Below are 23,796 nucleotides of genomic sequence, written 5' to 3' on the forward strand. Positions count from 1 at the left end.
ATCAGCCAGATACCAACATAGGTAGTAAACTCTCATGGATAAAACAAACTAAAAGATTTACAACAGGGAACTGAAAATGACAATCTGTAAATGACAACGTCAGAACAATAAAAGAAGGAATAAGCAGTACAGGTATAGAACTTTCAAATGGAGATAAAATCAAGGATTTAACAAGAATAAAAAGGCTGATTTAAACTTAGGACAATGGGAGTAAACTTCAAGTCAACCACAGAGAAAGTTTACAAACCTACTCATCAAAATACAGAAGAAAAACAGGAAGTCTCAAAAACAAAAGAACTACAAAAATGAAAAAAAATCCACAAACAAAAAAGAATTCAACACAGGAGAGTAAGAGAAACAAAGAAAACATCAGCATAACCAAAAAAAAAAACACTAGAAAATGAAACAATGCACACCTATCAATAATCACACTGAACACAAATGGCTTAAATGCTTCCGTAAGGAGATAGAGAGTGACAGAATGGATAAAAAACAGAACTCATCAATAATACTGTTTACAAGAGACACAACTTGGACACAAAAACATAAATATATTAAAAATCAAAGGATGGAAAAAAATACATCAACCAAACAGCAACCAAAAAACAGCAGAAGTGGCAACACTAATCTCAGATAAACTAGACTTTAAAACAAAATCCACCATAAAAGACAAGGAAGAACATTATATGATAATTAAAGAGACAATCAACAATAAGGACAAAAACATAATAAATACCTGCACACCCAAGGACAGGGCTCCAAAATACATAAAACAAACTCTAACAGGACTGAAAAGAGAAATTGATAGTTCCACAATAATAGTAGGAGGCTTCAACACACTACTCTTGGTAAAGGACAGAACACCCACATGGAAACTCAATAAAGACACAGAAGATCTAAAGGCCATAATCAACCAGCTTGACCTCATAGACATATATAGAACATTCCACCCAACAGCTGCAAAGAACACATTGTTTTCCAAAGCACATGGAACATTCTCCAAAACAGACCACATCTTTGGCTACAAAGCTACCCTCAACAAAACCCAAAACACTGTGATAATACAAAGCACCTTCTCTGATCCACAATGCCATAAAAGTAGAAATTAATACCAGGAAGAGCAAGGAAAAAAAAATCAAATTAATGGAAACTAAATAACACCTTCCTTAAAAAACCACTGGGTAATAAAAAAAATCAAAGATGGAATAAAAAACTTCCTAGAATCAGATAAGGATGAAAACGTATTATACCAAAACCTTTGGGACACAGCAAAGGCAGTGCTCAGAGGTCAATTTATAGCAATAGATGCACCATCAAAAAAGAAGAAAGGGACAAAATCAAAACATTACCTACACAACTTGATCAAATAGAAAGAGAACAGCAAAAGTAGCCCACAGCCAACAGAAGAAAGGAAATGATAAAGATCAGAGCAGAAATAAATGAAATAGAGAATAGAAAAATAACAAAGAATCAACAAAAACAAAAGTTGCATCTTTGAAAGGATCAACAAAATCGACAAACCATTGACCAAATTGACAAAACAGGAGATGACACAGATAACCAAAATAAGAAATGAAATGGAGGACATTCCAACAGGCCCAACTGAAACAAAAAGGATCATAACAGAGTACCATGAAAAACTATACTACAACAAATTTGAAAACCTAGAGTAAATGATCAGATTTCTAGAAACACACTAGCTACCTAAGCTAACACAAACTGAAGTCGAAAATCCAAACAGGCCCATAACAAGAAAAGAGATTGAAAAGGTAATAAAAAGCTCCCAACAATAACAACAACAAAAATGCCCTGATCCAGATGGTTTCACTGGAGAATTCTACCAAACATTCAGAAAAGAGCTTGCATCACTACTACTCAAACTACTTCAGAACATAGAAAGGAAGGGATACTTCCAAATTCATTCTATGAAGCCAGCATAACCCTGATACCAAAACCAGGAAAAGACGCCACAAAAGAAGAAAATTGCAGACCGATATCTCTCATGAATATTAATGCAAGAATCCTCAACAAAATTCTAGCCAATAGAAGTCTGCATCATCTCAAAAAAATTATGCACCATGACCAAGTGGGATTCATACCAGGTATGCAAGGAGGGTTCAACATTAGAAAATGAATCAAATTGGTAATCCACCACATAAATAAAACAGAAGAATCACATGATCATCTCAGTCAACAAAGAAAAGACATTCAACAAAGTCCAACACCCATTCCTGATTTAAAAAACCGTCAATAAAAATAGGTAAAAAAAATAGGTAGAGAAGAGAAATTCCTCACCTCTCCTATTTAACATTTTGCTGGAAGTCCTAGCTAGAGGAATAAGGAAGAAAAAGGAATAAAGGGAACCCAAATTGGTAAGGAAGAAGTAAAACTGTCCCTATTTGTAGATAATATGATACTATACATACTGAGCCCAAAAGACTCCACAAGAAAACTACTGGAAAGAGTGAAAAAATTCAGCAGAGTAGGAAGATATAAGATAGAAAAAATATATACAAAAATTGGTTGGCTTCCTATACACCAATAAAAAAACTATGAAAAGGAAATCAAAAAATCATTACCATTTATAATAGCTCCTAAAAATATAAAACACTTAGGAATAAATCTAACCAGGAATACAAAAGACCTATACAAAGAAAACTACAAAACACTACTGTAAGAAATCAAAGGAGACCTACATAAAAGAAAAAACATACCACACTCATGAACAGGTACACTCAACATTGTGAAAATGTCAATTCTACCGAAAGCAATCTACAAACACAATGCAATCCCGATACACATACCCACATATATCCACATATCCACACATTCTCTGTGGAAGGAAAAACTAATCATTGACTTTATGTAGAAGGAAAGCTGTCCCAGATAAGTAAAGCACTGTTGAAGAAGAAGAAAGTCAGAAACTCAAACCACCTGATCTCAGAACCTGCTATACAGCTATGGTAGTCAAAACAGTCTGGTACTGGTACAACGATAGACATAGGGACCAGTGGGACAGAACTGAGAACCTGGATGTCAATCCATGGACCTATGGCCAGCTGATCTTTGAGAAGGGCCCAAAGTCCATTAAATGGGAGAGGAGACAGTCTTTTTAACAAGTGATGCTGGCAAAACTGAACGTCCATCTGCAAAAAAATGAGACAGGACCCACACTTCACACCATAAACAAACACTAACTCAGAATGGATCGAAGACCTAAATAAAAAACCGAAAACAATGAAGATTATAGAAGAAAAAAAAGGATCAGCACTAGAGGTTCTAATACACTCCACTAACAGGATACCATAACCAACAATACACAAACACCAGAAGATAAGCTAGATAACAGGGATGTTCTAAATATTTTACACTTATCAAAGAATTCACCAAAAGAGTAAAAAGAGAATCTAGAACTGGAAAAAGCTTTTTGGCTATGACAAATCCAACAAAGACCTAATCGCTAAAACCTATAGGAAAATCCAACACCTCTACAAAAAAAAAGACAAATAATCCAATTTAAAAATGGCCAAAGGATACGGACACTTCATCAAAGAAGACATTCAGGCGGCTAACAGACACATGGGGAAATGTTCAAGATCACTAGCCATTAAAGAACTGAAAATCAAAACTATAATGTGATACCATCTCACCCTGTTACTGGCCCGAATCAAAAAAACAAAAAATAACAAATGCTGGAGAGGCCATGGGGGATTGGAACTCTATGCACTGCTGGTGGGAATACAAAATAGTACAATGATTTTGAAAAACTATAAGATGCTTCCTTAAAAAGCTAGAAATAGAAATACCATATGATCCAGCAATCGCCTCCTAGACATACCTGCTAGAGAAAAAAGAGCCATCAGGCAAATAGACATATGCACACCATGTTCATTGCAGCACTGTTCACAATTGCGATAAGATGGAAACCACCCTAAATGCCCAAAAGCAGATGAATGGATAAGCAAATTGTGGTACATACACACAATGGAATACTACGCAATGATAAAGAACAATGATGAATCTGAGAAACTTTTCACAACATGGATGAAACTGGAGGGCATTATGCTGAGTGAAATAAATCAATCACAACAGGACAAATATTGTATGAGACCAGTATTATAAAAATTTTGAAGAGGTTTATACACAAAAAGAAACAATTTTAATGGTTACAAGGGAGGAGGGGGGGTGTCTTTGGCTGGGTTCTCTAGAGAAGCAAAACCAGTAAAGCATATAAATATATGCAGAGAGAGATTTATATCAAGGAATGGCTCACATGGTTGTAGGAGCTGTAATGTCCCAAGTCCTTGAGTCAGGATAGAGGCTTCTCCTGATTCACGCAGCCACAGGGGCTGGTGAACCCAAGATCCACAGGTTGGAGAGCAGGGTTGTTGCTCACAGGCTGTGAAGACGGATGAACCCCAAGGTCAGCAGGCAAGACCACAGATAAGCTGCTAGCTCAAGTCCCAAGAATTAGAGGTCAGATAAACAGGAGCCGGCTGCAGGGTTCAGAAGGAACAAAAGCCACTGAGCCTTGCCAGAATGTCCGCTTATTTTCGGATGCAGGCCGCACACCCAAGGAAACTCCCCCTTAAACAATCAGCTACTCAGAGAAGATCCTATTACAGGGGTGATGACATATCAGATCTCAACAGGGAAGTGACTGCAACATCACACAACTGCCAAAACACTGAGAATTATGGCCCAGCCAAGGTGACACATAATCTTAACCATTACAGGCGGGGAGGAAAAACCACTAGACAATAGATAAGTGGTGACTTTGGTGAAGCGTAAGACAGTACACAACACTTGGGAAGCCAGCACAACTTTACCGTGGCAAAGTCATGGAAGTTCCATAGACACACCCAAACTCCCTGAGGGACCAAATTACTGGACTGAGGGTGAGGGCCAGGGTCTCGGAGAACAGCTAGCCAAATTGGCATAACATAGTTTATAAAGAAAATGTTCTACATCCTACTTGGGTGAGTAGCATCTGTGGTCTTAAAAGCTTGTGAGCAGCCATTTAAGATACTCCATTAGTCCTACCCCATCTAGAGCAAGGAAGAATGAAGAAAACAAAAGACACAAAGAAAAGATTAGTCCAAAGGACTAATGGGCCGCAACTGCCACATCCTCCACCAGACTGAGTCCAGTACAACTAGATGGTGCCCGGCTGCCACCAACAACTACTCTGCCAGGGATCACAGTAGAGGGTCCCAGACGGACAGAGCCGGAGATAAATGCCAAACAAAATTCTAACTCATAAAAAAAGACCAGACTGACTGGTCTGACAGAACCTGGAGAAATCCCAAGACTATGGCCCCCATATACTCTTTTAACTCAGTGCTGAAGTCACACCTCAGCTTCAAACTTCAGCCAAAGATTAGACCAACCAATAAAACAAAATGAGATTAAATGGGCATACCGACCCAGGGACAAGGATGAGAAGGCAGGAGGGGACAGGAAAGCTGTTAGTGGGGAACCCAGGGTCGAGAAGGAGAGAATGTTGACATGTCGTGGGGCTGTTAACCAGTGTAACAAAACATGTATTAATTTTTTAATGAGAAATTAATTTGCTCTGCTAATCTTCATCTAAAGCACACTGAAAAAAAAATAATAATGTTGTATGAGTATTTTGGCTAAAAGAATGATTGAGTGATTTGTATTTTAAATTGTTTTACATTTTCTAAAAATTGAGGGAAAAAAATGAAAGAATATTCTCTTCTAAGTTAACAATGGAGTCTCTTGATGGTGAAATGGTTAACACACTCAGCTGCTAAGGTTGGCAGTTCAAGTCCTCCCAGAGGCGCCCCAGCAGAAAGGCCTGGTTATCGACTTCTGAGCAACCAGCCATTGAAAACCCTCCGGAGCACAGTTCTACTCTGACAAACACGGAGTTACCTTGAGTTGGAATTGACTCAACAGCAACTGTTCTTGTTGTTAAAATGATATAAGTGAGGTGAATTGTTTTTAAAATTTTTGTTCATTTTATTGCAAACCTCTCGATCCTGGGCACCCAGCATGCCTGAATGGAACCCATGGCCAGTACAAATAATGTGACTGAGTTAATTCTCACTAGCCTTTTCCAGGACCCAGAAGTGCAGACAGTGTGTTTTGTGGTGTTCCTTCCCGAGTACCTGGCCACAGTCCTGGGCAATGGCCTCAACGTGTTGACAGTCAGTGTCGGCAAAAGCCTGCATTCCTTAGCTGCCTGTCCCTGGTGAAGACCAGTTACTCCTCTAATGTCCCTAAAGTCTCACGGACTTACTCGCTGTCATGGATTGAACTGTGTCCCCCAAAAATATTCTTCAACTTGGCTAGGCCATGATTCCCAATATTGTTTGATTATCCACCATTTTGCCATATGATGTGATTTTCCTATGTGTTGTAAATCCTACCTCTATGATGTTAATGAGGTGGGATTAGCGGCAGTTATGTTAATGAGGAAGGACTCAATCTACAAGATTAGGTTGTGTCTTAATCAACCCTTTTGAGATATAAAAGAGAGAAGCTGGCAGAGAGATAGGGGAACCTAATACCTCCAAGAAAGCAGCCCCGGGAGCAAAGCGCATCCTTTGGACCCAAGGCTTCCTGCACTGAGGAGCTCCAAGACCAGTGGAAGACTGATGACAAGGACCTTCCCACAGAACCAACAGAGAGAAAGCCTTCCCCTGGAGCTAGCACCCTGAATTTGGACTTCTAGCCTCCTAGACTGTGAGGGAATACATTTCTCTTTGTTAAAGCCATCCACTTCCGCTATTTCTGTTACAGCAGCACTAGATAACTAAAATACTCACCTAGATTAAAATCATCTCCTTGGAGGGTTGTCTGGCTCAGATATTCTTCCACTTGCTTGATGTACAGTGATTCTCTTACTCATAGTGATGGCTTATGACTGCTATATGGCCATCTGCAAACCACTGCACCATACAACCATCATGTGCTACCGTGTGTATCACCTTCTGGTGGCAGGATCCTGGCTGGGGGACATAATTCACTCCACGGTTCAGATCCTTGTAACTGTCCAATTGCCCTTTTGTGGCCCCAATGTAATTGACTACTACTTCTGTGACCTCTATCTCCAATGCACTGACACCTTCGTGGAGGGTGTTACTGTGTTGGCTAACAGTGCCTTAATCTCTGTCATAACCTTCCTCATCTTGGTGTCCTCTTACATCACCATCTTGGTCAACTTGAGAAACTATTCTGCAGAGGGAAGGTGCAGAGCTCTCTGTACCCATGCCTCCTTCATCACAGTGGCCATCTTGTTCTTTGGGCCTGCCACCTTCCTCTACATGAGGCCGTCTTCCACCTTCACTGAGGATAAATTGGTGGCTGTTTTCTACACATGCTGCATCCCATCATGTACACACTCAGAAATGCAGTGGTGAAAAATGCTATGAGAAGGTTGTGGGACAAGAAAATGAACTCAGGAATAGAGTGAAAATTAAAAAAAAAAAAAAAACCCAAGAACAGGGTGACCAAATATATGATCTGATTTTAGTCAGCCATGAAAGAAGAGAAAAAAGTTAACCTATTTATATATTTTGTTGTATGTTAAGTGAGCTATTTTACTTCATGGTACTAATTAAAGCCTTCTCATAGTTTTCATAGTTGTCAACATTTGGGAGAATGTCAAATACTGGGCTGCTTTCCTTCTCTTCTTCAGTAGTGTATAGTGCAGAGTGCATAAGTTTTAGGGAGAGGTCACCTAGACTAGAACCCCCACTCTGTTGTCTACTAACTCTGTAATCCTGAATTCATTCACTTCACCTCTTCATGTTAGCATGCTGTGGTATGTGGAAATATCATGGCACTTGCAGAAAGAGGGTCATGTTTTCCTTTGTTTTTCCTTACTGGTAGGACCTTGAGGGAGTCCAAAAAAGTCTTCTCTGCTTCATTTGGTATCCCTGTCCCATTAACCTGATTCCAGTGCCTGAAATTCCACAGCAGGAACTTCATTTCATGCACAAGGCACTGTTAGATGCAAATGTCTCTGGCGGGCTAAATACAATAAAACTATTATTAAACATTAATGTTTAGTCACAACAATTTTATAAAACCCTTCTGTTTCTATGCACTGAGGTAAATAGAACAACACAGTCAGAAATACATTCAGTTATAACACAACCTGATGAAAAATGGCTTAAGCCAAATCCAGCCTGACAGTTGTTTTTGTGCGGCCTGTGAGCTAAGAATGTCTTTTACATTTGTAAATGGTTGAAAATTTAAAAAAAAAGAAAAAACCTTATTTTGTGACATGTGAAGATTATATGAATTTCAAAGTTTAGTGTCCATAAAATTTATTAGACTACAGCCATGCCCATTATTTTACATGTTGTCTATGACTGCTTTCATGATACAGTGGCTGAGTTTAGCAGTCATCATAGATACTAGGGTCTCAGTACATAAAATATTTACTCTGACCCTTTACAGAAAAAGTTTGTTGACCCATGGATTAAGTCATAATGATATTTATTGCTTACCCAACAAACAACAGGAACAGGGGTCAGTGGTTCTAGGGTTGGTTTGTTAATTCTATGATGATGGTGCACTGGGTCAGTGCCTCTTCACTTCTTTGTACGCCCCCTCATGGCTGCATCATGGTTACAGCAGCTTTGAGGGAAGGGAGGGACTGTCTTTTTATGTTAGGAAGTATTTCCCAGAAGCTCTCCAGCACAATTCCTCTTAATCTAATTCTTATTCTTATTAGCCAAAGCTAGGTCTCCTGTCTACCCCTGAATGCAAAGGAGGCTAGGAAAGTGAGTATTGGTAAAGGTGAATAGGATTATATTCTAGGCTTACACCAGTGTTGTGGATTGAATTACATCCCCTAAAAAGATATGTTGAAGTACTAACATCTGCACCAATGAATGTGACCTTGCTTGGGGAAACAGGGTTTTTCTTTGCAGACGTTATCAGGTAAATTAAGGAGATCATACTGGAGTAGGGTGGGTCCTAATCCCTTTTGAGGGGCATTTTATCAAAGAGAAGGACAGACACAGAACCAGAGTCACACACAGAGGGAAGACAGCACGTAAGGATCCATCTACAAGCAAAGGAATGCCAAGAAACACCTGGGGCTACCAGAAACTGAAGGAGACAAGGAAGGGCCTTTCCTTGGAGTCAACAGAGACAGATGATAGCTCCAACGATGCCCTGAGTTCTAACTTCTAGCCTCCAGTGCAGTGAAAAAAAATAAAATTTTTTTTTTTTTAAACCCTCTACTTTGTAGTATTTTGCCATGGCAGGCTAGGAAACTAAGACAGCCCAGCATAAATTTTCCCCTCGGCTGAGCACAAGGCTTCTTGAACAACATCAAGATTCTGCCATTAAGGAAGGAGACTCTACCACAGGGAGTTTGCATGGCGGTGCTTTCTTGGAGGATGGTGTCCCTGGGCACAGTGAGAGAGTTAAGGGATTTGACTCTGAGACTAACTGACTGAAGCTCAGTTCTACCATGTGGTGACTGCACAACCTCAGCCAGTGACTAAATCCTCTTGATTCAGTTTCCTTGGTATAGAATTTTGAGGCCAAGTTCAAGAACCATTTTCTTTAACATTGCAGATTTCCTGACAGTGGACCCTACTTTAATTTCTCTCTGGAAGATAGTAAGGGGGGCCATAGAATGTGAGTGGCTGGGAATTGTGAACAGCAGTCAAACCATCCTTGGGATCCTCAAAAGAAGGGAATGGGTCTTGTTCACATATATGTCCCTGTACCTAGAGTTCTGGGCCAATTCGCTACAAATCAACTCACCAAACAGCAACTTGCTAATATAACTGGATTTACAGTGGCTAACTTGGTGAACTTTAGATACACCAAAAACATGTTTCTATTAACGCTTTATAATTTTATAGCCCTTGGTCTCACTGAGACTCGCAATGAGCAATGTCTGTGGAGGAATTTTTGTATATCTTGAGTTTCACTATTCTTGAAAATAATCAATATTCAGGATTTTATATATGTTTGTGTCTCTCTTTCAGTGAGTTGTCTATCTGGGTATGTGCCCATGTAAACATTTAGGGGTCCTCTTACTATGGAAGGAAGGAAAAGAAACCAGTTTTGGGGAACATCGGCGATCTCTGCTCCAGAGTAAAACACACACAGCCTGGGCACAAGTTCAAGTAGCCTGACTCCCAGAACAGATGCTCCTCATGCCAGCTAGGTTTTATTTTTTAGATGAAGTAAATTTTACATTCGGAGAAATGCATAGTCCATATTCATGTACAATCTAATGAGTTTTGACAATTTATATGCCAATGTAACCAACATCCCAACCCAAATGTAAAACATTTCTATTACCCTAGAAACTTCTCTCATGACTCCTTCCATGTAATCCCCATTCTCCATAGGCAACCACTGATCTAACTTCTGTCATCACGTTAGTTTATCCTGTTCACCACCTCATATAAATGAATCAGAAAGCTTATACTCTTTCAGGTCTGGCTTCTTTTGCTTAAAATAATGTGTTTGAGATTGATTTATCTTGCAGGTTATAGGAGTTTGTTCCTTTTATTTGTGTATTCATTTGGCATATTCATTGTAAAAATATACAAAATTTATTCTAATCCATTCTTGTTGATGGACATTTGGGTTCCCTTCTTGTATGGCTATTTTGAATAAAAGCTTCTTTAAACATTCTTCTATATTCCCATTCTTGAAAAGCATAAACCTATAGAGTCATTAATTTATTTTCCTTGGTAAATAACACTTCAACATTTGGTTTAAAATATCTGCACATCTTTTATAGTGGTGGAGTTTAATTAGAACTAGAGAAGTAAAGTCATATTCAACAGGTTAATCTTCACAGGTTAGGAAATAAAACCAACTTTTTCTGACAAACCTAATTTATAAGTTTAGGTAAATAAACAAAGCTTTCTACCACAATCTTTTAACACACGTTCTTTTCCTATAGCAAAGATTCATAGACTCAACTTTTTGTTTCCTTATCAAATATTTCAATATAAAAAAGACTGGTTGACAGGCTTCCATAGAAACTCAACTTCAGGATGACATGTTATGGAGTAAACATAGATTTAACTTAAAGTTTTGGAGCTTTTATGTGAGTATTTGCTAAGCTTCTTTTGGATACCTCTTTCCACACAAAGCTAACAGTTAATTCAGCTTTTGCATTCTTAAAAGCAATTGCGTGGAATGTTTTATCTTAAAATCCGCTCATAAAAATTTCCTATTAGTCGTTAGTTGACACTTGTGACAATCTTGATTCAACCGTAATTCTAATCAAGGCTGAAGCAACATTTCTTGGGAGTGACATTGATGTAGAGTGTGTTGCATTTTAAAAGAAATCTTATGGCATTTTAAAAACCTTTCATTGTGGAAAATTTCAAACATATACAGATGTTTTCAAAGCAGTGCAATGACTCAACACCCAGTATTACTGATTACCTGTTCAGGGTGAATTTTGTTTCATCCATACAGGGCGTCTCAACAGCAGCACTGTTGACATTATGTGTCAGATAATTCTTTGCTGTGGGGGGTACCCTGTGCATTGTTGGATGTTTTGCAGCATCCCTGCCCTTTCCATGCCAATAACACCTGAGTGCCCGCTCCTCCCCCTCTTTCCCAAATCCGAGCAGGTTGTAACAACTGAAAACATCTTCAGATATTCTCAGATATCTCCTGAGGGCGAATTGCACCCAGTTGAGAACTACTGGTTTATACCCTTGTCTACACCAAAGGCAAGGAGAAGTACTACTTTGATTTCCTGACACTTATGGTCCCTATTCATTGCACTCACCCTTTTGAGTTGTGTCATTTCATATAAAGCCATGATTGAGCTCATGACAAGGAAAAGTTACATCTAATTAATCTCTGAAAGGCATACAGCCCCATACAGAGTAAGTGCCCTGTGAACATTGGGTGAATTGTAATTTGTTCATATATTTTATTTATTTCTCAAGTTGTTGCTTCCTACAAAGAACTTTGAGATTTTAGTAACCAGGTCCTGCTTCTCATGAGGAAGGTTGCCTGATTAGCAAGGGGAAAAGGGTACAGCTCTCTGGGGAACAACCTTGTCTTAACCAATCATCCCACCTTCTCCCCTGGTGCCTCTGGAGCAGTTTCAAGTCAAGGCTAGGCTGCCAGGGTTCGTTTTTCTCTGTGGAACAGCACAGAGACAAAGAGGAGGGAAGTCTCCTTTGCTCTTGTTTTAAGTCTGGTGAAATTGAGAACCCAGCAGTTTAGTTTCAGCATCCTGAGTCTGAGGAGCAGGAGGAGTAGATTCTCAGCCTTGTGACTCTGGCAAGACAGGTATCTCAGCTTGATGATTCTCGACTGGCTCACTGGGAAACCTGGGTGACCCTGGGTGGGAGCTGTTCTCAAGGCATCATTTGCACCTCTGTGGTCAGAACAGAAAAGGTAACTGTGGTGAGAACAGCAAAGCCTTGGAGATGCTGGGAAGAGTTTTTTGTTTTGTGACCATGTGCTTGTTTTGCATGTGCTGATTATTATTCCACATGGAAAGCCAAGGGAATGTGACAACGAGCCCATGGCATTTTATGAAGTGCTCTCTTAGTGAAGGTACCAGTAAGAATTGGGTAGGGATTGAGCTAGATTCTTGGAAAGGGAAAAGTCAGTAAGTGACCAAGTATACAAGGAGAGAATTAAGAGAAGCAGAGGTAAGACAGGCAATAAATATCAAGGGTTCTATTCTGCAAACCAAGGAAACAAAGGGAAGGCGGGTGAATGAAAGCTGCAAATAAAAGACAATTAAAAACATTCAAAGGCAATAGGAAGGCATCTAAAATGGAGATAGTAAAGCTGTCCCAGCTGCTCCAATGGTACCATGAAACATTAACCTAATAACAGGTTTCCCCTTTTCCGGTCTGTTTCCATTAGTCCAACCTTTACCTACAAAGTGACTTTACTTTCCAGTTGACTAGCATTCCCAATGATTCCCCATCATCTACAGAATACACTCAAAAGCCCATAGCAGCCCTTCATAAACTGGTCCCAGACTCTATCCCCAACTTCGTCTTTTCCTATGCTCCCCTTTACTCCAGGCACACATGATACATTTTCACAGATTTACACTTGCTTTTCTGCCTTCTTAGACTGCTTTTCTCATCTTCTACACATAACTAACTCCTACTATTCTTTTGATATCACAAGCATCTAACACATGCAAGGATCGTTATGTAATTCACCCACTCACCTCAACGAAGCAGTCTCTTGTATCACTTCAAATCACCCCACTCAAACTACCACCTCACGGTGATGACTTCATGGCTAACACACACAATGTGACTGAATTCGTTTTTCTGGGACTTTCTACCAATCCGGAGGTGCAGAGAGTTTGCTTTGTGATATTTTTGTTCTTGTACATAGCGATTGTATTCGGGAATTGCCTCATTGTGCTCACTGTCATGACCAGCAGAAGTCTTGCTTCCCCCATGTACTTCTTCCTCAGTTACCTGTCCTTTGTGGAGATCTGCCACTCTTCTACCACAGCCCCCAAGCTTATCTCAGACTTGCTGGCTGAAAGGAAAGCCATATACCTGTGGGGCTGCATAACACAGGTTTTCTTCATCCACTTCTTTGGTGGCACTGAGATTTTCCTGCTCACTGTGATGGCCTATGACCGCTATGTGGCCATCTGCAAGCCCCTCAATTACACCACCATCATGAACCAGCAAGTGTGTGCTGTCTTGGTAGGAATAGCATGGGTGGTGGGCTTTGTGCATTCCTTTGCCCAAGTCCTTCTCATCTTCCACTTGCCCTTTTGTGGCCCCAATGTGATTGACCACTTCTTCTGTGACCTGCTTCCTCTGCTCAAGCTTGCCTGCTCTGACACCTTTCTCATTGGTCTGTTGATGGTTGCCAATGGGGGGACCCTGTCTGTGATCAGCTTTGTGGTTGTCTTAGCCTCCTATGTGGTTATCTTGCTCCATCTGAGGACTCGAAGCTCTGAGGGGCGGCGAAAGGCCCTCTCCACCTGTGGGTCCCATATTTCTGTGGTAATCTTGTTCTTTGGGCCCCTTATCTTTATCTATATGAGGCCCTCTACCACTCTGTCTGTGGACAAGATGGTGGCTGTGTTCTACACAGTGATCACTCCTCTCCTCAACCCTGTAATCTACTCCCTGAGAAATGCTGAAGTGAAGAAGGCCATGAAGAGGCTGTGGAGCAAAACAATGAAAGAGGAAGAGAGATAGAGACTGAGTATTGGCTCCTTGTGTTCAGGATGATGCTGAGTCCAAATGGAAACTTGGGAAGGGCAGAATTGGTTGAAAGAAATAAGTGTACAGCACTTGTTATTTCTAGGGTTATTCTATCTTTTGTCCATCTTTAAAAAACTTCAATTTAATTGCTTATAAAATATATTCACTTATGAATGCACTGTACCTTAACTAGTCATTTTTCTGTTGTTATATGTTTAGGTAGTTTCTAATTTTTTACTACTATAAATAACACTGTCATAAATATTCTTGAATAAAAAAGCTTTAACCTCAGGTGGAGAAGGGGAGAGTGTTGATGCAACATGAGGTTGGCAACCAGTGTCGCAAAAAAAATTGTGTATTAAGTGTTTAAGGAGAAACTAAGTTGCTTTGTAAACTTTCACCTAAATCACAAAAAAAGACAGAAAGACCTGATGATCTAGTTCTGGAGAATCACAGCCATTGAAAACCCTATGGAGTCAGTTTTACTCTGAAACACATGGGTTGCCGTGAGTCAGAATCTCTTCGATTGGCAGTTAGTTTAGTTTTCCTTTTTTTTTTTTTTTAACCCTTCAGAAGTGTGAACATCATGAAAGACAAAAATTGAAAAACTGTTCCAGATTAAAGTAGATTAAAAATATATAATAACTAAAAGCAACATGTAATTTGGGATTGGATCCTGGAATAGGTCAAGGGTGTTAGTGGTGCTAAAAGTCCCTAAGTAGGTAGTAGAGACATCATTGTCCATTCCTGATTTTGCAAATTGTGCTGTACTTATGTCAGAGAAGGTCTTTGGTTTTAGGAATTACTCACCGAGGGTCTAGAGGTAAGGAGGCATCGTGTCAACAGCTTAGCTTCAACATTGCAGGAAAAAAATTCTATCTGTCTAGAGTATGAGTGATAAAAATGCGGCAAAATACTGACATTTGGGGAATATGCATTAAGAGTATACAGAAATTCCTTGTGCTATCATTGCGATATTTTCATAACTCAGAAATTGTTTTACAATCGAAAGTTAAAAGCATTTTGCAAATTTATTATATATATCTCATCATTTAATTTGCATTTCTTCAATTTTTTTTCATGAGGATGATGTTTCCATATTTAACTGGCTTTGAATCTTATTTACAACATTTTCAATTTTTAAAGGCTTTTCATTTCTATGTAGTAAAACCTATCAGCTTTTTCTTCTGTTGTTTTTTTTCTATTGCTTTTGCGTTTAGAATATCCTATAGCATTAATTACTTTCATAAGCTTTTAAAAATAAACAAACCAAAAAGGTACACGTGGAAATTTTCATTCTCTTTGTTTCTCCATTCCATTTTTCCCCTCTCCTATGCCCCTACCAGATAAACATTTTCCTTAGTTTCCTCTTTTCTTTTCAGAGTTTCTTTAAGCAAATATAAGTGTGCATATACAGATCTATATAATATATATACCCATTTATCTTCATCTTTTATATGAGTGTTACCATACAGTACAAGCACATGGGAAACTTGTCTTATTTATTTAACCATATATCTTGAAGACTCTTCTAAATTATTATTATTTGTGGTCCTCATTGAATGGATGTGTAGTCATTTAATTAACCAGTCTTCTACTGATAATATATTGGCTTTTTTTCAACTAGTACTGCGGTGATGAACCTTGTCTTAAACACAGTTAAATTTCTAGAAATGGAGTTGCTGGATCAAAAGTGTGTATTCTTGGTAACTTGATAGATGTTACCATATTGCCCTTTGCAGTGATTGGGCCAATTTGAGCTCTCATCAGCAATTTTGTCTTTCCTGCAAAATGGAATGTTAAAACTCTAGGGATTTTGCTAATCTGATAGATGAAAAATGGCAGCTCAATATAATTTTAAGTTACATTTCTTTTATTTCCCATGAGGTTGAACATCTTTTCATATAGCTAAAGGCCGTTTACATTTTCTGTGAACTGTTTGTTCCTATCATTTTCCCATATTTGAGTTGCAATTCTTTTTATTATGTTCTAAGAACTATTTATAGATGAAGATTAATATTTCTGGTATGATTTTTTCCTTGGTTTATTATTTGATCTTTGTCCTGTATTTATGATTTTTTTTTTTTTTACATATAGAAGTTTTTGCTTTTTAGGTAATTATCATTATTTTCCTTTATAGCTTCTGGAGTAGGCAGGGATGCACTGTTTCTTATTATGAAAGCTTTATAAAATGCTTTAATGTCTGGTGGGCTAGTCCCTCCTCACTGCTCTTCATTTTCAAAGTTCTACTGGCAGTGGTTCTTCTATATGAGTTTTAATTTTAATTTTACTTCACTTCCTATCCCTTCAGCTCCAAAAAAGAGCCTGTTATAATTTTGATTGAAGTCATCTTACATTTATAAATTTATTTCAAAAAATTGACTTCTTAATGATAGGGAGTCTTCCTATGCAGGGCCATGGTATGTATTTCCATTTGTACACATGTATTTCCATTTGTTCGCATCTTTTGTGTTTTTCGGTAACATTGTAAAGGGTTTCTTTCTTTCTTTTGTATGCTCTACCTATTTCATATGTTTTTAAAATTGATTGATTGTAGTGAACTGATTGTTCTCTGTAAGTATGAAAGCTACTGATTCAACATACTATTTTTTACTGCACATATATACCTTTCAATGCAAATTAGCATATAATGCTCATACAGTAAACTCAGCAAGTCTCCACTCAGCCCTTCAGCATTCTGATGAGCACATTGCATAAAAAGGTTACTCCAAAGCAGATGCAATGTCCATCTTCAGGATCAGCCAACCTTCTATCTGGACCAGCAACAGAATTTTCAGTTGGGATCACAGGACCAAAGGAGCCCTACTTGTAAGAAATCGGGCTTTTATGTTTGATGGTGCTTATTGTAACCTTCTTATTATGGGACATTTCAAATATATGTCAAAGTAGACCGTATAACATTAAAAATCTCTTTTACCCATCACTCACCTTCAACAGTTGTCAGCTCATGTCCAAATCGTTTCATTTATATCCCTGTCGACTCCCTGTTCCCATTACTCATATAATTTTGAATAAAATCTCAGACATCATGCCATTTCATTTTACATGTTTCAAATTCATCTCTAAAAGATAACAGCTCTTTTAAATTTAGCCACCATAGTGTTATAACATCTGATGGTGAATCAAACCTAAATAATTATGAAATGTTCTACTTTGCTTGTATTTTTTTCCTTTAAGTATTCTTGTATGAAATATTATAGCTTCACTTACCATCTCTTTGTGTTGGGATGGTGTATCATTTTCCATTCTTTAACCTCTAACTTTTCTGTACCCATATGCTTTAGGTTAGTCTCTTTTTAACAGCATATGTTCACATTTCTTTTATCCAGTAGACTAATCTTAGTTTATCAATAGGAGCATCAATTACATTTTCATCCAATATAAGGACAGGTACACTTGCATATAAATCTACAATCTTATCAAACACATTCAATTTGTTCCACCTGTTCTTATCTTCTTTTGATTATTATTTTTTGTTATTCTGTTTATTTTCTACTTTTCTTAGTTTGGAAGTTATTCATTGTTTTAGTTTTCCATGAGAAGTTATTTTAGAGATTAAAAAAACACATTCTTAATTTATCAAAGTCTAATATTGATTAGGATTTTAGTTTCTCTGTGATCATCTCAAATTCCACTATTCTTTCTTCAATCATATCTAATGCACTATTCAGATCATTCATTAAGCTCTCAATTTTGAATATCGCATTTTTTCATTTCTGAAATTTGTATTCAGTTGTCTTATGTAGCCTTCAGTTTTCTCTTGAAATTCTCAAACTTATCATCTCCTTAAAGTACTTTTTTTTAAAGAAAGTAAGTATATTTTTGAACTCTTGCCTATGCAAGAATACCTTTTTCTTTTAAGAAATTTTTATTCAGCAAAGTTTATCATATGTAACGCCATATTAGAGTAATCTGATTTTTCCCTTGCCTTTTCTTCTGGATTATTTTTATTAAAAAAAATAGAAAAAAAAAAGCCTGAAAATATACACTGTTGAAAATGGTTTAGGGAATCAAGCAATCGCTCAGATATTGGTGCTGGGAGTATAATTTGATGAAAACCTCTTAAAAAGCAACTTGACACTCTCTAACTAAAAAAATATTTATATGCTTTGAACTGGCCTCCACTCTATAAGTACATGTGTACAAGAATTTTCAGTGCAACGATGCTTATAATAGTAAAAACCTAGAAAAAATCTAAATATCCATATATTAAAGACACGTTAAATAAATAATGCTACATCCATCCATATGAAATAATATCTATATTCAGAAGTAAAAATTAGGCAAATTTCCACATGCTATTTAGGAAGAAAACCAAGGTATATTCTTAAATGAAAACAAACTAATGTACTAAACTCTAGATAGTGTGTTCCCATGTGTGTTTGTGTGTGCTCATGTACTTTTAAAAGATATTCGTACATACAAGCTCACAATGGTTTGTACACACATAGAATATTTCATATTTCAGTACGGGCAAGAATGGTCTCTTACTCAAACTGTAGACTATGACACTCTAAACCAATAAAATATGAAAAAAAAAAAATACTATCTCAAGCTCTGATACTGGGATTTTTTCAGTATTTGTTCCTCTATAGAGATTCTCAGTATTTGTAATCTCTAAAGACAAATTATAGATAACATTAGAAAGAATGGGAATTCCAGAACACTTAATTGTGCTCATGTGGAACCTGTACATACCATGCTCATGAATAAGTATACTTAATATTGTGAAAACATCAATTCTACCCAAAGCAACCTACAGATACAATGCAATCCTGATACACATACCTACATACATCCACATATCCACATTCTCTGTGATTAGAAGGAAAAACTATGGAAGGAAAGTGGTCCCAGATAAGTAAAGCATTATTGAAGAAGAAGAATAAAGTCAGAGCTTCAAACTACATGACCTCAGAACCTACTATATAGCTATGGTAGTCAAAACAGTCTGGTACTGGTACAACACATTGACCAGTGGAACAAAATTGAGAACCCAGATGCCAATCCATAGACCTGTGGTCACCTGGTCTTTCAGAAAGGCCCAAACTCCATTTAACGGGGAAAAGACAGTCTTTAACAAATGGTGCTGGCAAAACTGAATGTCCATCTGCAAAAAAATGACACAGGACCCATACTTCACACCATAAACAAAAACTAACTCAGGATGCATCAAAGACCTAAATATAAGACCAAAAAACAATAAAGATTATAGAAGGAAAAAAAAGGGTCAATGCTAGAGGCCCTAATACATGGCATTAAAAGGATAGAAACCATAACTACCAATACACAAACACCAGGAGATAAGCTAGATAACTGGGATCTTCTAAAGTTTAAACACTTATGCTCATCAAAAGACTTCACCAAAAGAGTAAAAAGAAAATCTAGAGACTGGGAAAAATGTTTTGGCTATGACAAATCCAACAAAGACCTAATCTCTAAAATCTATAGGAAAATCCAACACCTCTTCAACAGAAAGACAGATAATCCAACTAAAAAATGGACAAAGGTCATGAACAGACACTTCACCAAAGAAGACATTCAGGTGGCTAACAGACACATGGAGAAATGCTCAAGATCTCTAGCCATTAAAGAAGTGAAAATCAAAACTACAACGTGATACCATCTCACCCCAACGTTACTGGCACCAATCAAAAAATAGCAAATGTTGGAAAGGCCACGGGGGATTGGAACTCTCATGCACTGCTGGTGGGAATACAAAATGGTACAATGATTTTGAAAAACTATAAAGCACTTCCTTAAAAAAAGCTAGAAATAGAAATACCAAATGATCCAGCAATCCGCTCCTAGACATATATGCTAGAGAAATAAGAGCCATCAGGCAAATACACATACGCACACCATGTTCTCTGCAGCATTATTCACAATTGCAAAAAGATGGAAACGACCTAAGTGCCCATCAAGTGATGAATGGATACGCAAACTACGGTACACTATGCAATGATAAAGAACAATGATGAATCTGAGAAACTTTTCACAACATGAATGAATCTGGAGGGCATTAACCGAGTGAAATAAGTCAATCATGACAGGGGACATATTATATGAGACTACTATTATAAAAACTCATGAAAAGGTTTACACACAAAAAAGAAACAATCTTCAATGATTACGAGGCAGGAGGGGGTGATGTCTTACGCTCAGTTCTCTAGAGAAGCAAAATCAGTAAAGCATATAAATACATACAGAGACAGAGATTTATATCAAGGAAATGGCTCACATGGTTGTAGAGGCTGTAATGTCCCAAGTGCATGGGTCAGGATAGAGGCTTCTCCTGATTCATGAAGCCACAGGGGCTTGTGAACCCAAGATCTTCACTTTAGAGAACAGGGTTGTTGCTCACAGACTGTGAAGGTTGATGAAGCCCGAGATCAGCAGGCAAGACCACAGGCAAGCTGCTAGCTGAAGTCCCAAGAATTGGAAATCAGATGAACGAGAGCCAGCTGCAACATCCAGAAGGAGCAAAAGCCCCTGAGCCTTGCCAGAACATCCACTTATTTTCAGATGCAGGCCACACACCCAAGGAAATTCCCCCTCAAACAATCAGCTATTCATAGAAGATCTCATCACAGGGGTGATCACATATCAAAAATCAATAGGGAAGTGACCACAACATCACACAACTTCCAAAACACTGAGAATCATGGCCAAGCCAAGGTGATACACAATCTCAAGCATCACAGGCGGGGAGGGAAAAACACTAATAGACAATAGATAAGTGGTGACTTTGGTGAAGGGTAAGACAGTACACAACACTGGGGAAGCCAGAACAACTTGACCAAAGCAGGTCATGGAAGTTTCATAGACACATCCAAACTCCCTGAGGGACCAAAATACTGGGCTGAGGGTGAGGGCCAGGGTCTCAGAGAACCTCTAGGTGAATTGGCGTAACATAGTTTATAAAGAAAATGTTCTACATCCTACTTTGGTGAGTAGCATCTGCGGGCTTAAAAGCTTGTGAGCGGCCATTTAAGATATTCCATTGGCCCCACCATATCTAGAGCAAGGGAGAATGAAGAAAACAAAAGACACAAAGGAAAGATTAGTCCAAAGGACTAATGAACTCCAATTATCACAGCCTCCACCAGACTGAGTCCAGTACAACTAGATGGTGCCCAGCTACCACCAACAACTACTCTGCCAGGGATCACAGTAGAGGGTCCCGGACCGACAGAATTCTAACTCACAAAAAAGGCCAGACTTACTGGTCTGACAGAGACTGGAGAAATCCCAAGAGTATGGCCCCCATACACTCTTTTAACTCAGTACTGAAGTTACTCCTGAGGTTCACCCTTCAGCCAAAGATTAGACCGATCCGTAAAACAAAATGAGACTAAATATGCTTACCAGCCCAGGGGCAAGGATAAGAAGGCAGGAGGGGAAAGGAAAGCTAATAAGAGGGAACCAAAGGTCGAGAAGGGGAGAATGCTGACATGCCATGAGGTTGTTAACCAGTGTCACAAAACAATACATGTATTAATTGCTTAATGAGAAACTAGTTAGTTCTGTTAACCTTCATCTAAACCACAAAAAAAAGAATTCAATGTTGTATAAGTATATTGACAAAATGAAAGATTGAGTGATTTGTATTTTAAATTGTTTTACATCCTCTAAAAATTGGGGGAAAAAAACAAAAGAATATTCTCTTCTAAGTTAACAATGGAGTCTCTTGATGGTGCAAATAGTTAACACACTCAGCTGCTAAGGTTGGCAGTTCAAGTCCTCCCAGAGGCACCCCAGCAGAAAGGCCTGGTTATTTACTTCTGAACAACTAGCCATTGAAAACCCTCTGGAGCACAGTTCTACTCTGACAAACACAGAGTTACCTTGAGTTGGAATTGACTCAACAGCAACTGTTCTTGTTGTTAAAATGATATAAGTAAGGTGAATTGTTTTTAAATTTTTGTTCATTTTGTTGCAAACCTCTCAATCCGGGGCACCCAGCATGCCTGAATGGGATCCATGGCCAGTAAAATTATGTGACTGAGTTAATTCTCACTAGCCTTTTCCAGGACCCAAAAGTGCAGAGAGTGTGTTTTGTGGGGTTTCTTCCTGTGTACCTGGCCACAGTGATGGGCAATGGCCTCATCGTGTTGACAGTCAGTGTCAGCAAGAGTCTGCATTCCCCCATGGACTTCTTCCTTAGCTACCTGTCCCTGGTAAAGATCAGTGACTCCTCTAATTTTGTCCCTAAATTCTCACGGACTTACTCACTGTCATGGATTGAGCTGTGTCCCCAAAAAATATCCTTCAACTTGGCTAGGCCATGATTCCCAATATTGTTTGATTATCCACCATTTTGACATATGATGTGATTTTCCTATGTGTTGTAAATCCTACCTCTATGATGTTAATGAGGTGGGATCAGTGACAGTTATGTTAATGAGGAAGGACTCAATCTACAAGATTAGGTTGTGTCCTAATCAACTCTTTTCAGATATAAAAGAGAAAAGCAAGCAGAGAGATCCCAAAAACCCAGTGCCGTCGAGTCGAGCAGAGAGATAGGGGGACATAATGCCTCCAAGAAAGCAGCCCCGGGAGCAAAGCGAAACATTTGGACCCAAGGCTTCCTGCACTGAGAAGCTCCAAGACCAGTGGAAGACTGATGACAAGGACCTTCCCACAGAACCAACAGAGAGAAAGCCTTCCCCTGGAGCTAGCACCCTGAATTTGGACTTGTAGCTCTTAGACTGAGGTAGAATACACTTCTCTTTGTTAAAGCCATCCACTTGAGCTATTTCTGTTACAGCAGCACTAGATAACTAAAACACTCACCAAGATTAAAATCATTTCCTTGGAGGGTTGTCTGGCTCAGATATTCTTCCACTTCCTTGATGTACACAGATTCTCTTACTCATAAGGATGCTTATGACCGCTATATGGCCATCTGCAAACCACTGCACTACACAACCATCATGAGCTGGCCTGTGTGTCACCTTCTGGTGGCAGGATCCTGGCTGGGGGACATAATTCACTCCATGGTTTAGATCCTTGTAACTGTCCAATTGCCCTTCTGTGGCCCCAATGTAGTTGACTACTACTTCTGTGACCTTTATCTCCTATTCAAGTTTGCCTGCACTAACACCTTTGTGGAGGGTGTACCTGTGTTGGCTAACACTGCCTTAATCTCTGTCACATCCTTCCTCATCTTGGTATCCTCTTATGTCATCATCTTGGTCTAATTGAGGAACTATTCTGCAGAGAGAAGGTGCAGAGCTTTCTCTACCCATGCCTCCCACATCACAGTGATCATCTTGTTCTTTGGACCTGCCACCTTCCTCTACTTGAGGCCATCTTCCACCTTCACTGAGGATAAACTGGTGGCTGTTTTCTATACAGTCATCACCCCCATGCTGAAACCCATCATCTACACACTCAGAAATGCAGTGGTGAAAAATGCTATAAGAAGGCTGTGGGGCAAGAAAATGAACTCAGGAATAGAGTAAAAATGAAAACAAACAAACAAAAAACAACCCCAAAACAGGGTGATCAAATATGTGATCTGATTTTAGTCAGCCATGAAAGAAGAGAAAAAAGTTAACCTATTTATATTTTTTGTTGTATGTTAGGTGAA

General features: G+C 38.6%; 1 protein-coding gene and 2 pseudogenes across 1 annotated transcript; all 3 read left to right on the forward strand.

Annotated features, from left to right (window-relative positions):
- Window positions 1–6,035: 6,035 nt before the first annotated feature.
- Window positions 6,036–7,441, forward strand: LOC100661545 (olfactory receptor 4B1-like; annotated as a pseudogene).
- A 5,803-nt stretch (window positions 7,442–13,244) lies between these two features.
- On the forward strand, window positions 13,245–14,734 carry LOC100669572 (olfactory receptor 4X2-like). Its single transcript, XM_003412232.3, has one exon. It carries the CDS (start codon window positions 13,245–13,247, stop codon window positions 14,172–14,174), a length of 930 nt encoding a protein of 309 aa, XP_003412280.2. The 3' UTR covers window positions 14,175–14,734.
- An 8,300-nt stretch (window positions 14,735–23,034) lies between these two features.
- On the forward strand, window positions 23,035–23,796 carry LOC100661830 (olfactory receptor 4B1-like; annotated as a pseudogene).

This window comes from Loxodonta africana, chromosome 7 (assembly GCF_030014295.1).
Source record: "Loxodonta africana isolate mLoxAfr1 chromosome 7, mLoxAfr1.hap2, whole genome shotgun sequence".
Taxonomy (NCBI): Eukaryota; Metazoa; Chordata; class Mammalia; order Proboscidea; family Elephantidae; genus Loxodonta; species Loxodonta africana.

Coding starts and splice junctions, on each gene's coding strand:
- LOC100669572 (XM_003412232.3), top strand. CDS start 13,245: ATGGCTAACACACACAATGTGACTGAATTCGTTTTTCTGGGACTTTCT.